Source organism: Petaurus breviceps, unplaced genomic scaffold (assembly GCF_028583685.1).
Source record: "Petaurus breviceps papuanus isolate PSGF00001 unplaced genomic scaffold, PetGlider_PUasm1.0 186, whole genome shotgun sequence".
NCBI lineage: Eukaryota > Metazoa > Chordata > Mammalia > Diprotodontia > Petauridae > Petaurus > Petaurus breviceps.
In genome coordinates this window covers 23,512,561-23,525,237 of record NW_027185798.1, presented here as the reverse complement: position 1 = coordinate 23,525,237, position 12,677 = coordinate 23,512,561, and the positions used below count along the sequence as shown (strand labels likewise).

General features: G+C 41.6%; 1 protein-coding gene across 1 annotated transcript in view; it reads left to right on the top strand.

Annotated features, from left to right (window-relative positions):
* The window catches only part of WSB1 (WD repeat and SOCS box containing 1), a 16,806-nt gene extending 4,405 nt beyond the window's left edge, over positions 1–12,401 (top strand). Inside the window, exons 2-9 of the mRNA XM_069089854.1 lie at positions 1,935–2,103; positions 3,949–4,217; positions 5,735–5,866; positions 7,350–7,450; positions 9,747–9,919; positions 10,402–10,515; positions 10,973–11,080; positions 11,290–12,401. Of these exons, the coding sequence (XP_068945955.1) occupies positions 1,935–2,103; positions 3,949–4,217; positions 5,735–5,866; positions 7,350–7,450; positions 9,747–9,919; positions 10,402–10,515; positions 10,973–11,080; positions 11,290–11,449 (1,226 nt within the window). The 3' untranslated portion in view covers positions 11,450–12,401. The remainder of the gene's footprint in view (positions 1–1,934; positions 2,104–3,948; positions 4,218–5,734; positions 5,867–7,349; positions 7,451–9,746; positions 9,920–10,401; positions 10,516–10,972; positions 11,081–11,289) is intronic.
* The last annotated feature ends 276 nt before the right edge of the window (positions 12,402–12,677 follow it).

Genomic DNA, 12,677 nt, shown 5'->3' with positions numbered 1-12,677 from the left:
CGACGCTTGCTGTGGTGTGAGGGTGGGGTGCGCGGTGATGGGGGTGCTGGGGGGGGGGGGGGGGGGGGGGCGGGCGGACAGTGCATACAGACGGTACCGTAATGTAGCATGTAGTGCAGGGGATCACATTCACTACAGTAACAATCTCAATAGGGCTTATTTTTGGGGGAGGGCTTATTTTAGAGGAATCTTACACAGTAAGGGGAGGGCTTATTTTCGGGATAGGTCTTATTATCGGGGAAACACGGTAGTTGGGGGAAGGGAGGAGGTATGGCCCAGTTTCAGGATAGGAGACTAGAGAGAAATAGGAGGTAGTATTTGAAGACCATGAATCAAAGTTCTTTGTTAAGAGGGGGTTCGCGTTTTGCTGGTGTATATGTATTAATAACACTATGAATGGTATTTTATAGAGATCACCAAGTCTTTAATCCCCCAGAAAACTGTCCCTCAGAATAGAAGCCTTGTAAAGTCACTGTTATTTAGTCATAATTCCTCAAAAGAAAGGACTAAAAGTGAATAGTTGACAGTGAAGTATTAGTTATTTGTTCAAACCAGAAAACAGATTTAATCCATTTTAGGTTTTTTGAAACACTTTATTGATGAACTTTGAGCTATTAATTTGGAAAAGATCTTGCCTTCGTACAGTGCTATGTGGTTGCACTTTTTTTTTTTAAAGCAATTGGGGTTAAGTAACTTGCTCAAGGTTACACGGCCAGTTATTATTTCAGGGTGTGGTGCTGAGTATCTGAGCCCAGGATTCGATCTCCAGGTCTTCTCAACACTGGAGCCGGTGCCCTTACTTGCTGTGCTACCTGGCTGCCCCTATGGTTGCACTTTTTTAAAAAATCTATGCTATTTTGTCCTTATATCCTCACACAACTCTGAAGCAGCTAGGGCTAGAGTTATCCATATCCCCATTTTACAGAGGAGGCCTAGAGAAGGAGAAGTGACTTGCTTAAGTCTGTGGCAGGGCCAGGACTTTAACCTGGGTCTCCCTGACTAGGTGTCCAGGGTTCCTTATTTTGGAAGTAGTTTGTTACTCAGGTAAGGTGCCAAGTATCCCACTTCAGCTGGAGAGTCAGGTGAGGGGAACCTGATAGGAATGAAAGAGCTAGTCTATTTCACTTTATTAACCATGTGACCAGACTGGGTTTTGTTATTAAAGATAAGTGACTTATTCCTACCCCTTTATCAAACGGAATTGTTTTCATGACCAAGTTTAAAGCAGAAAAATTAAGATGGAGATGAAATTGAGTTGTTCTTATTTGTACTTATAAAAGGATGCCTGGTTTACATTGTTAGTTGTCAAATGGGTTTGTGATTTTAAAAGATGTGTGTGTGTGAGAGAGAGAGATTTCAGTGGGATCTAAAAACCCTATTGACACGTTTCATTCCTTTGTTTGAGAGGCGATTTATTTTTTCTGATTTCATAACTTAAAGATTACATGTAAGTCTTGTTGGTTGGAGAATGAGTGAGGATGCAAGGTAAGAGGGTAGCCATACATAGTCTCCTTGCATAGACAGTGTGCCCTTGTCTTCCAGTTTACATTCATTTAAAAAAATCTTTAAAATTTGACTAGCTGAAATGCTTAAAATTGCTAGTCACTTCCCCTGAACAGTAAACAGTTTTGTGTTTTTCTGTTTTAGATTTGATAACTTAAAGCAGTTAAAGGCAGCAGATCTTGGATCTTTGACTTGAAACTAGAATCATATCACATTGTTACTGGAATAATTTTCCAATCTTAAAAATTTGTACTTGGGAGGATTTTTAGGGCATGGCCTCTGAAGGGGAGTTCGTGGTTTTGGGTGGTAGGCTTTGTTTGGGGGGTGGGGGATTCATACCCTCATGGGTCCTTTGGCTTGGTCTGAAAGCCAAGGCATTCTTATAGCAAAGATGAATCCAGCCATTGACCTTATTCTTTTCTTCTCTTTAGTGAGATCCCGTACCATAGGAGAACTTCTGGCCCCAGCAGCTCCTTTTGACAAGAAATGTGGCCATGAAAACTGGACAGTTGCCTTTGCTCCTGATGGTTCTTACTTTGCTTGGTCTCAAGGACATCGCACAGTGAAGCTGGTTCCCTGGTCCCAGTGCCTCAAGAACTTGTAAGACACTGTTATTTTGTACTTAATTATAGTATTCCAGAATTTGTCTCCTTATGGAAGGAAGGATTTAAATGCAGTCATGGAAATTTGACACTGCAAGGTGTGAGCAGGGCTGCAGGTTGTGATAGAATCTTAAATGTGAATAATAAGGTCAATTACTAGCAAATTTTTCAAGGGTATTTGGTCTTCAAAATTACTGAAAATTTTCTCCATTATTAACTGTTTACTTGCCTTTAAGTTTCTAATTCATTCAAGGCACAGATTTGTCTTTTAAAACAAGTATTCCCTGCCTATGAGGACCCGTTTTAAGATTGTCTCTTGTTTGACTCTAAATTTCCTTGGCACTCATCTTTCTTCTGGAACTAGTGAGTTCCCAAGGGCTTAATTCTCATCTCCATATTGATGACTCAAAAGATTGCTGTGTTCCCTGAATTTCAGTTCCACATCACCAAGTGTGCATTGGACATTTCTGATCACATCCCAGAGACATCTCAAACTCAGCCTGACCAGAGCAGTTCATCATCTTTCCTTCTAAATTCCCCACTTGTCTTCCAAACTTTCCTCCAACCATTTAAGGCATGTCATTCTGCCAGTCTCCCCAGGTCTGTTTCTCCAGCATCATCCTGCACTGCCTCACCTGCACATCTTATCCCATTTCTAGCACCTTCTCAACTCATCCAGTCTTGGCTCACCTCTTGCTGAGACTTGCCGCAGCCTCCTCATTGGTCTACGTATGGGTAGTTCTGATCATGGCTCTCCTAGGGTCTACTGTAGACCTGTCTTAAAGCCCTTTGTCCCCGGGCCCCCACCTCTCTTTTCAGCTTCGTGTGTATCCCTCCCTACCTGCCCTGGGAGGGAGGGCCTGCTGGCCTGGCCTCCTTTCTGTTCCTCACACAGGACTCTTCCTCCTCAGTGCTCAGGGGACCCCCACTCCTCATCCTCCTGGGGCCCCCCAAACTGCCTCGTATGGTTCACTTCATATTTGTGCTCTGCATTCTTAATATGTGTTCTTCTAAGCCCCTTGAGAGGAAGGACTGCTTTATTCTTTGTATCCCCAGCATCTAGTACAATGTAAGCATGCACTGCATAATTTATTTTTTCTTTGCTTGGGGAGGTTATAGAGACTTAGGGTATGGCAGCTAGATGGCGCCATAGTGCATAGAACCTCAAACCTGAGTCAGGAAGACTTCTCCCCCTGAGTTCAGATCTGGCTCGAGACACTATCTGTCTGACCCTGGGCAAGTCATTTAACTGTTTGCCACAGTTTCCTCATCTCTAAAATGAGCCAGAGAAGGAAATGGCAAACCACGTCAGTATCTCTGCCAAGAAGACCCCACATGGGCTCACAGAGAGTTGGACACAATGGAAAAAAACAACTGAACAACAGAAGGGTCCTAGAGTTAGAATTCTAAGCCTACGTTCCTGTTCTGTCCTTTTTGCTACAGCCTGACTGAGAAAGTATGGGGGAATGGGACTGAGTGTGTGTGTGTGCTATCACAAGGGGGCGCATTTGTCTCTTTTTGAAGGATAGCTAGTGATTGGCTTGGCACTCTTTTTGGTTATTTAGCTCTTAAAGCAGAATTATGGAATGGTGTGTGGAAGACAACATTCTGGCTAATTAAGGGGTGGGGCCCGGTTAATCATAGTTCTGCTGTACTTTATGGTCTTAAAAGTCTTAAACAGTGAGAGAAGATTGTAAACTGCTTTATTGTTGAATTGGTGTTAGCTCTTTGCGTCCACTGGAGACTTTGTTTAATGCCTTAAATTTATATAGTAGCATTTTAGTGGCCTAGACAGAAATGATTTTTATTCCTTCATTTTGTTCTTCCTTTTTTCTTTTTAAAGCCTCTTGCATGGCACCAAGAACATCACTAATTCAAGTAATTCAAGACTTTCAAGACAAAACAGCGGTGGTGTTTCAAAGAACAAGCCTTGTGAGCACATCATAGACTGTGGGGACATCGTGTGGAGCCTCGCCTTTGGATCCTCAGTCCCTGAAAAACAGAGTCGCTGTGTGAATATAGAATGGCACCGATTCAAATTTGGTCAGGACCAGCTTCTCCTGGCCACTGGCTTAAGCAATGGACGTATCAAAATATGGGATGTCTATACAGGTACAAATTCTTCCCTAAGAAACCTCATCATGTTGACTCATGTTTTATAATAAGTACGTAGGCTTTAAATGGATGGTTTTAAAGATAGGCGTATGTTTAAAATCAGAGCTGTCCTCTGAGCACATCTGTGATTTTCTATGGAGTCTTGCTAAGTTGAGTTCTCTGGTTCAGAAAGAGTTAGAGTTCACAAGATACTTCTATCATTGAACTGTTGGAAGTCTGTTTTTACCAAATTGTTACTCAAAATTTTTGTACTTTAGTAAAACTCTATAACTTTATACTATCTGCTTTGTTACTCTTTAAATACATGTCATTGGAAGCATGAAGAGAGGACACTTGGGGGCCAGTTGTTAGTTAATTATTTCTTTCTAACTAGTAATTTAGTTTTCTGTTTCAAACAGCCAGGTTGCTAGCGATTGGATAACATTGAAGTTTTCAAGGCAAACCTCCTGGTATCATCAATTATTAACCTTTGAAAGTTTTAGGTGATAATTTAGCTGAAGTTTTAACTTACTAGTTTAAGAAGCTAAATTCTTTATTTAGGTTATTTAAAACATGAGCATTTGTAATTCAGGAAAGTAATTCTGAAGTTTTCCTTTTAAATGAGAACAAAAGAAAGATAACATAGTAGATTTGTCATTGGGTCTTTGAAAGTCAAATCAAATGACATATGTTTCACAGGAAAATAATATTTCTGTCAGATAGTAGAGACATCATTACTATGACTTATATGGAACGTTTGTGTCGTTTTTGTAGGGGGTGGGCCACAATGGGGAGGTTGTCACTGGCCTGTGATTTCATTAGTAGAAGGTGGGAGTGGAGGCTGACTCTCAGACTCTGAAGGGCAGGGGCCTTCTAGGGAAATCAGTCTTTGTTATTGCCTTTACCTTAGAGGAAGGTGACTTGGCCAGTCACTTAGTCTGTGTTGGGAGGACTTGAAATCAGGTCTTCCTGCCACCGGAGCTAGATTTTGATCCATTCTGCCCTGTTCACCCTTTTTCTTTTAAATGTGTAGGGTTAATGGGTTTTTGAATTTGGGACATTTATATTAGCAGGCTTTTCAGGAAGTGTATAGAACAACTGGGCCTTATATTTCAAAAATTAGGTCCTTAGAAACTTCGCTTAATAAATGAGTTTGTCTTTAGTTATGCAAATTAAATCAGTGTGATATACTCTATGCCTTGTTTTCTGGTTTTTTGAAAATTCTTTCTTGTTTTTTAACAAACTTAGTTTTTTTCTGAAAGGAAAAAATTATCTGGGACCTGACTGTTTATAAATAAGGAGTCTTCAGAAAAAGCAACACAAAACTCCTCCCAATTAATACACTGATAGATCCTGAGGTTATCAGGGAAACTGATTGTTCACTCAGAAATTAAAATGCTGATAATAAAATAAATTTTCATCCTTACACTTTTAGCCCCCAAGAGAATTTCCTCTTTTGAGAAAATATTGTGAATGTGATTTTAAAAATAAACTAAAATGTTAATCACATTTTTTGTGTCTTCATTTGTTTTTAGGAAAACTCCTCCTTAACCTGATGGATCATACAGAAGTGGTCAGAGATTTAACTTTTGCTCCCGATGGAAGCCTGATTCTAGTCTCAGCTTCAAGAGACAAAACTCTCCGCGTGTGGGACCTGAAGGACGACGGTGAGTAATTCCTCCTGAAGCTTAGACGGTGTCTAGCCATTACGAGGGATGCGGAAGGGTTCATTTCATTTGTCTTCTACAGCGACAGAGCATATAATCCACTTGACTTAGCAAATGTTGCATGTAATCTAGTACCTGTCTTTGTTTAATTCTTGGAATTTTCTCACAAAAGTGAGTTGGCTAAGCAGTCAGATTCTGATGCAGTTTGGGAGCCAGGGCCCAGCCCACAGAACCTAGGTCCAATTTCAGGCATCTGTCACCAGCAGTTTTTATTCTGCTTTTGTTTAGTAAGAATGTGAGTGCACCCTCAAGGAACCAATAGGAACAGCTTAAAATCTAGAAGGTAGCCAGAGTAAGCAGCAGTTTGCGTCTAGTCATTTAGGATGAGGCTTTTAAGCAGTAGAATAAATCATATTTTGGGGAAAACATGATGAATACATCACTGAAAATGTTGAAAATCTGCAATTCCTGAGAAAGCTATCAGATCTTTTTTAGGTCTTCCCTGCCTGTCTACAGTGTTTGAGGTCATCAGTCAGTTCTGAACATTAAGTGCTTACTATGTGCCAGGCCCTTAGTGCTAAGAGCAGGGGATGCAGAAGGAGCCAGAAGACAGTGCCTACCCTCTAGGAGCTCCCAATCAGGCCAGCAGATGTGTACAAATAAATCTGTGCAGGATTGTAGGGAAGCAGTGGAACTGAGAGGGGCGGGAAGGGCTGCCCTTCTTGGGAGTACCAGAGGTGGGCTTAAGAGGTACTCCCAGCAAGCCACCATGGACTCCTACCAACACCCTTAGCATAGCACAAAGACTCGGCTATGTTCCGTGTCTTGGGGCAGAGTCATAGCCAAGTTTCTCCAGACCCTTTGTCACTTAGAATGACACTTCCTGCTAAGATGGGAGCCCTTAGAGGGGAGGAAGCAGAAAACTCAAGTTTAGAGAAGTGGTTTTAACTTATAATGAAACTGGCTATTTCCTGGTGTGGTTACATGGTGAATGGGAGCCCCTGTCCTATCAATGATCGATGAATGCTAACCTCTCCCTTTCCTCCCACCCCCTTTACCCATGTGGGGGACTCACAAGTGCAAAATCTTGGGAGACAGATTTTCATTATTTTTATATTCACATGTGCTAATTATTAGCATTGGCTGCCTCTAGGCCTGGCCAGATAAGCTTACAGAGATCTTCTGATTTAGGTTGTGGGGTTGAAGATAAGACCAGATTCCCTTGATGACAATCTTTTTTATGTCCTATTTCACCAAAAATCCTAGCCAGTGATAAATGAAATCTTTGAAGCAGAGGGTCTGCCCTTGACTAGATGTCAGGACAGAGTAGGCATTTAAACTCATTTGAACATAATCCCTTCACTGAAGTGGGTTGTGAACGTAAAGGGAGAAGATGGTTGAGCACAATCCTTGTGGGCTTCAGGGACCTGACCCATTGCTGCTTGAAATGTCTGTGGTTGGTAACACGACTCTTCTTGTTCAGGAAACATGATGAAAGTCTTGAGGGGACACCAGAATTGGGTTTACAGCTGCTCCTTCTCCCCGGACGCTTCCATGCTGTGTTCAGTTGGGGCCAGTAAAGCAGTACGTATCACAGTTCTTGGGCATTGCCTTGGGAATTGATTATCCTGATGTGTGCACAATCACTTGAAATCTTAAATAACCCATCAAGCCTGTGCTCGGTGTCATGACTATCTTAAATGTTTTACAATGAGGAAAAAGTTGCATGAAAGAAATGGAATAAGCCAGTAGTGATGTTAATTGTGAATTGAGAACTTGCACTGATTTTAGCTGAAGCTCTTCTGTAAACTATCTGGGGGGGAGGCCTAGAGAGTGGGAGTTGGGGAGGGGATCTTTGCATTTAGATGTTTATTGTAAAAACTGAGAAAGGTACTACGTTATTTAGAAAAGAGCTAGCTCATAAGATAATTACTTTGCTAATGATTTTCTTCTCTGTTCTATTTCTCGTCCAGTGTGCTGTTTTTTTTTTTAATGTGAGTCTCAGCTGGTCCTGGACTTAAAAACAAACAAAAAAAATGACTTATAAAAATTAAAAGTTGTGAATAAAAGTAGGGGGAGGAGTAGATGGCTTCTGATATCTCTCATCTGGCCTGCCTAGCTACTTGGAAGCAGCATGGGTGAAAGATTAAAGGTGCGCTTCCGAGAACTGCCCTAGAGAGAGTTTCCTTAGGAACTCCCCTCCTGGCCAACTGTAGCTGGGGCAGAATCAAGGGAGCCTGAATTAGCTTCAGGGATGGAGGAGAAGGATGCCCAGGAAAGGCCAGGGAGTGGGCAAAGCAGCACTGGGCACTTGGAGTTGGCTGGGCTGGGAGGCTGGTAGAAATGCATTGGTTAGCCAAGACTGGTAAAAATGGGAGTTAGCAATGTTGCGAGTTTCAAGCAGAATATTCAGTTTAGTCTTTTAAAAATCATAGAGAAGAGATCAGATGTTGACATTGCTGTTTTAGGCTGTGTGTTTTCCATAAGCTTCTTGCTTTCCCTGTCACAGGTGGTGGCAGCAATATTGGTGTGATTGAGGTTAAGCTGGCACCACTCGCACAATGGTGCCAGCTGGGCAGAGTGGCATCTCTGGCTACCGGGCTGGGGGCGACCTTTGCCATAGGACGGTGAAGTAGCCTTGCATTCGGCTGCAAGGGGTACTGTACGTACGCAGGTGCTGGTCGGCGTCCACTTTCTGCTTCTCTCTCTTTCTTTTTTTTTCTGTATTTTTAGTTCCCCACAGTGAAGCCCACTGACCTCCTCCAAGTAAATTGGGATTCCAGTCTTATGGAACTCGGGGGTCTGAATAGTGAAACCATTGTAATGTAGCAGAATTGGCTTTTCACATGGTTTCTCTACTATTTTTGGATTTGCATAAGGTGCTAAAGCTACCTTAATCTTTGGTTCAGTTTAAAATTTGTGCTTGTTTGCCTTTGTTTTGAAATACCAGTATTAAAATCAAATCTGTGCAGAAAATATGAGCTAGCTCGAAAAGAGGGCCTAACTCCAAGGAGGAGTTCGTTAATACCAGCCTTGAGAGTTGAAGGCTTTTCCTGTAACATTGAGCTGAAATTTGAGTTTAAGATGATATTTAAAGCTACCCTGCACAGTCTAAAAGCTACAGTTTAGAATCCAAATTCCATGTACACTTTGCATTGAACTAGCTAGTAGTAAATTTCCTTGATTAATAGCTAAAGTTTAAAAGAATAATATGGGTAAATCTCATGTACAAGTAATGTTGTGATTTTATTGTTTTCCTAAAATAGAGGCACTTTATTTAAATGTGTGACATGGTTAAACATCCTTATTGTTTGCCCAAGAAAATTCTCTTTGCTTGCAGTATCTGTTTCTCTTCCTAGGCTCACGTTGGTGACCCAAGCCTATTGTAAACAAGTGATTCTCTCAAAGGGAGATGCCAAAGGAGTAACAATTTGTTAACCTTACATTTTCTGTCTGTATATATTTTTTTTAATTTTGGTAGTTTCTGGAACAAAAGTAAGAAGGGGGAATTGTAGTACTTAACACTATTTCTTGTCAAATGTAGTTAACTAGTTTTTTTATACACATATTATACATATCTGTAAATGAAATTCAGTATAACTTTGTGGTTAAATTATATTGCCTTTTATTTGGGCTTATTTTATAATTAACATTTAACAGACACTTTTGATAGAGAATTTGCATGTCTGCTTTAATTAACTTTAAAACTGATTTTAATCTACCTGACTATGACACTGAGCATATTTTTTTAATTACTTGTAATTTATACTGCTTAATTTAAAATATAATTCTAAGTAAATTTAGCAGTTTTAGGTAAGATGTGTAATTTTTGTCATCTGTGTATCCGAAGGAAGCTATAATATTTGTTTTTTTATTTCAGGTTTTCCTTTGGAACATGGATAAATACACCATGATACGGAAGTTGGAAGGACATCACAATGATGTTGTAGCTTGTGAGTTCTCTCCTGATGGAGCATTACTGGCTACTGCATCCCATGATACTCGAGTGTATGTCTGGGATCCGCATATTGGATCGATTCTGATGGAATTTGGGTAGGTAGGGTGGGAGTTACCTCGTTCCTTCCTCTGTCTCTGGCCAGTCTGTTTAACTTTGAGAAGCACAATGCTTGGCACAGAATAGGCGCTTCATGAATTCTTGTTTGAGTCATTCTAATACCGATTGAAATTACTCGTATTTAGGGAACAAATACAGAAACATGTTCTGATAGAAAAGAAAATCGTTTCCTGGGGCCGTTGGGTCACCTCTCCAGCTCTTAATATTTGCCCATCATAAGTAGATCTTTGTGGTGTTGGCACCTGGGACCTCATTGGGAAATAAAAGTCAGAGCCTCCTAGTGTTAAAAACCCAGATGGACAAAGAGAGTTATCAGGTTGTCAGGGTTTGTGGTCAGTCTTCCCTGGACAGGCCTGTCACCCATCTTTCTTGTGCAGCCAGAGTGCGGCGCCATTTTCCATGAGTAGGAGGTTGTTGGTTTTGAATGACTTGTGCCCTCAAGGCGTCTCTTTGTCTGCAGGCACCTGTTCCCCCCTCCAACGCCCATATTTGCTGGAGGATCAAATGATGGCTGGGTGCGAGCTTTGTCTTTCAGTCACGATGGACTGCATATTGCCAGTCTTGCCGATGACAAGTAAGTATGAACTACAGTTGTGTTGGTTTGATATCCTTCATTGGGGTGCAGTCGGACCCCTCCATTTAATACTAGTACTGTTTGATTTCCTGGGAAATGAGTGCCATTGTTTTACTGAAAATGCCCACCCCTCAATGCCTGACTAGAAAGGCTTTGTCTTAAAGTGTGATGATAATTCAAATAAGAGTGGACTGTTTGGTTTCTGTTGTCATGTTTCCAGCACCTTGCTTCGTGCTGGGCACACCGAGCCTGTGCACAGGAATCTTGTTGAAGTGGAGGTAGAGGGCTTGGCCCCCTTAGGTGGCATGAACACTGGGGCAGGACCTCAGCCTGGAGCATTTGATGGCCCTTCTTTAGATCTGTGCTTTCTGGCTTGGAGCCTGTGATATTTCTGTGGGTTGTTTTAAATGTTGCTATGACCTTAAGCTGCTCACTCAGCCTGTCCTGTTTGTCCCAGGATGGTGAGGTTCTGGAGGATCAATGAGGACTACCCCGTCCAGGTGGCGACTTTGAGCAATGGTCTGTGCTGTGCCTTCTCCACGGATGGCAGCGTTTTAGCTGCAGGGTAAGTAGCACTTGTGGCTCCCTGCAGACGAGACTCACTTTGTCTCTCCTAAGGTGAAGTGGGTTATTGCTGAAAGCCATCGGGGTGCATTTTGACAGAGAGTCTCCCATAAATTCTGGAGCCCCCCATCGACCTGGGGGCCTCTCTCCCATCCCTTGTCCTGCAGGGGGGGCCAACTGACTGCTTCCTGCGCTTTGTGCCCTCTCCAGGACCAGTGATGGCAGCGTGTATTTTTGGCCCACTCCAAAGCAAGTTCCGAGTCTCCAGCATCTGTGCCGCATGTCGATTCGGAGAGTGATGCCCACCTGTGAAGTCCAGAAGCTGCCCGTCCCTCCCAAGCTGCTGGAGTTTCTTTGCTACCAGATGTAGAAAGTTTGCGGAAATGACCGAATCTCCTTTTCACACACCTCGACCTGTACAGACTTCAAGCATCTGTTGTGACGGGCACAGAAGACTTATTTAAGTTGGATTCCTTCTTGCCCTTCATTTTCAGGTGGAGCTTTCAACAATGTTATTTATAGGCTACATTCAGACTGTTTCTGAAGATATCAAACTGAAGGGGTTTTTTAGCTCTAACTGTGAAAACATGTACATACTTAACTGCTAGGTGTCGTGTGTATTTTTTATTTTTTTCCTTTCTGAATTTTGTCATGTATATATTGCTTCAGTAGTGTTCACAGTATGGATCTTTGCTGTAAAGTGGAAGGAATTGTTATTCTGGGACACTGAGTTAGATGGTCAATATTGACTTAAGGAAGGTAAATTGCCACATACAAGTGTATTTGGTTGTCAGACTTCTGACCTGCAAGTGAAATAGTTTTTGTGGAGGGAGAGAATTTTGTTTTCCTTAGGAATGGCATCATTCCTTAGGAATTCCTTAGGAAAGGTGAAATTTGAATGTAGTATATTAATATAGAACAGAGCCAAGGAATATGTAACTAGTAAACAGGTAGTTTTCTTGTCTAAACGCAACTGCAGGCCTTACTTTTGGAGAGCAATTTGTTATTTTTAACCCCCACGGTCTAAAGTATTTTAATTGGCTTGAAAAATCCATCTACTGTATTATTGCTTAGCGACTTTTTTCTGTAGTAATGGGATGTTTGTGTCTTTTTTTTTTTTTTTAAGATCCTGGTTTTTGTTTCTGACTGCCATGTTATTTCTTCAGGGGGTGATATTGGTGAATTGCCAAAGAGAAGCAATGTGTTTGCTTTTGCCTTCTGTTATTTATCTGTACCTGCAGATATTAAAAATGTATGCATTATGTAAAATGCCTGATTATATATTTTTGTTGACTATTTTTATTAAAGACTTGTACAAAATACCTATCTTTTATGTGCTTGTTTCTTTGAGTCGTGGAAGGTTAAGTCTTCTCTCTTTGAATTCTTGTTGTTTTTTAGTAGGGGGGAGAGGGGAAGGTAGGGCAGTTGGGCTTGAGTTACTTGCCCAAGGTCACAGGGCTAGTTTTGTATCTGTGTGTGTGTTAAGTGTCTGAGGCTGGATTTGAACTCAGGTCCTCCTGACTCCAGGGTCTGTGCTCTCTATTCACTGCGCCACCTATCCACCCCTTGAATTCTTTATAACATTGACCCTCACAGCT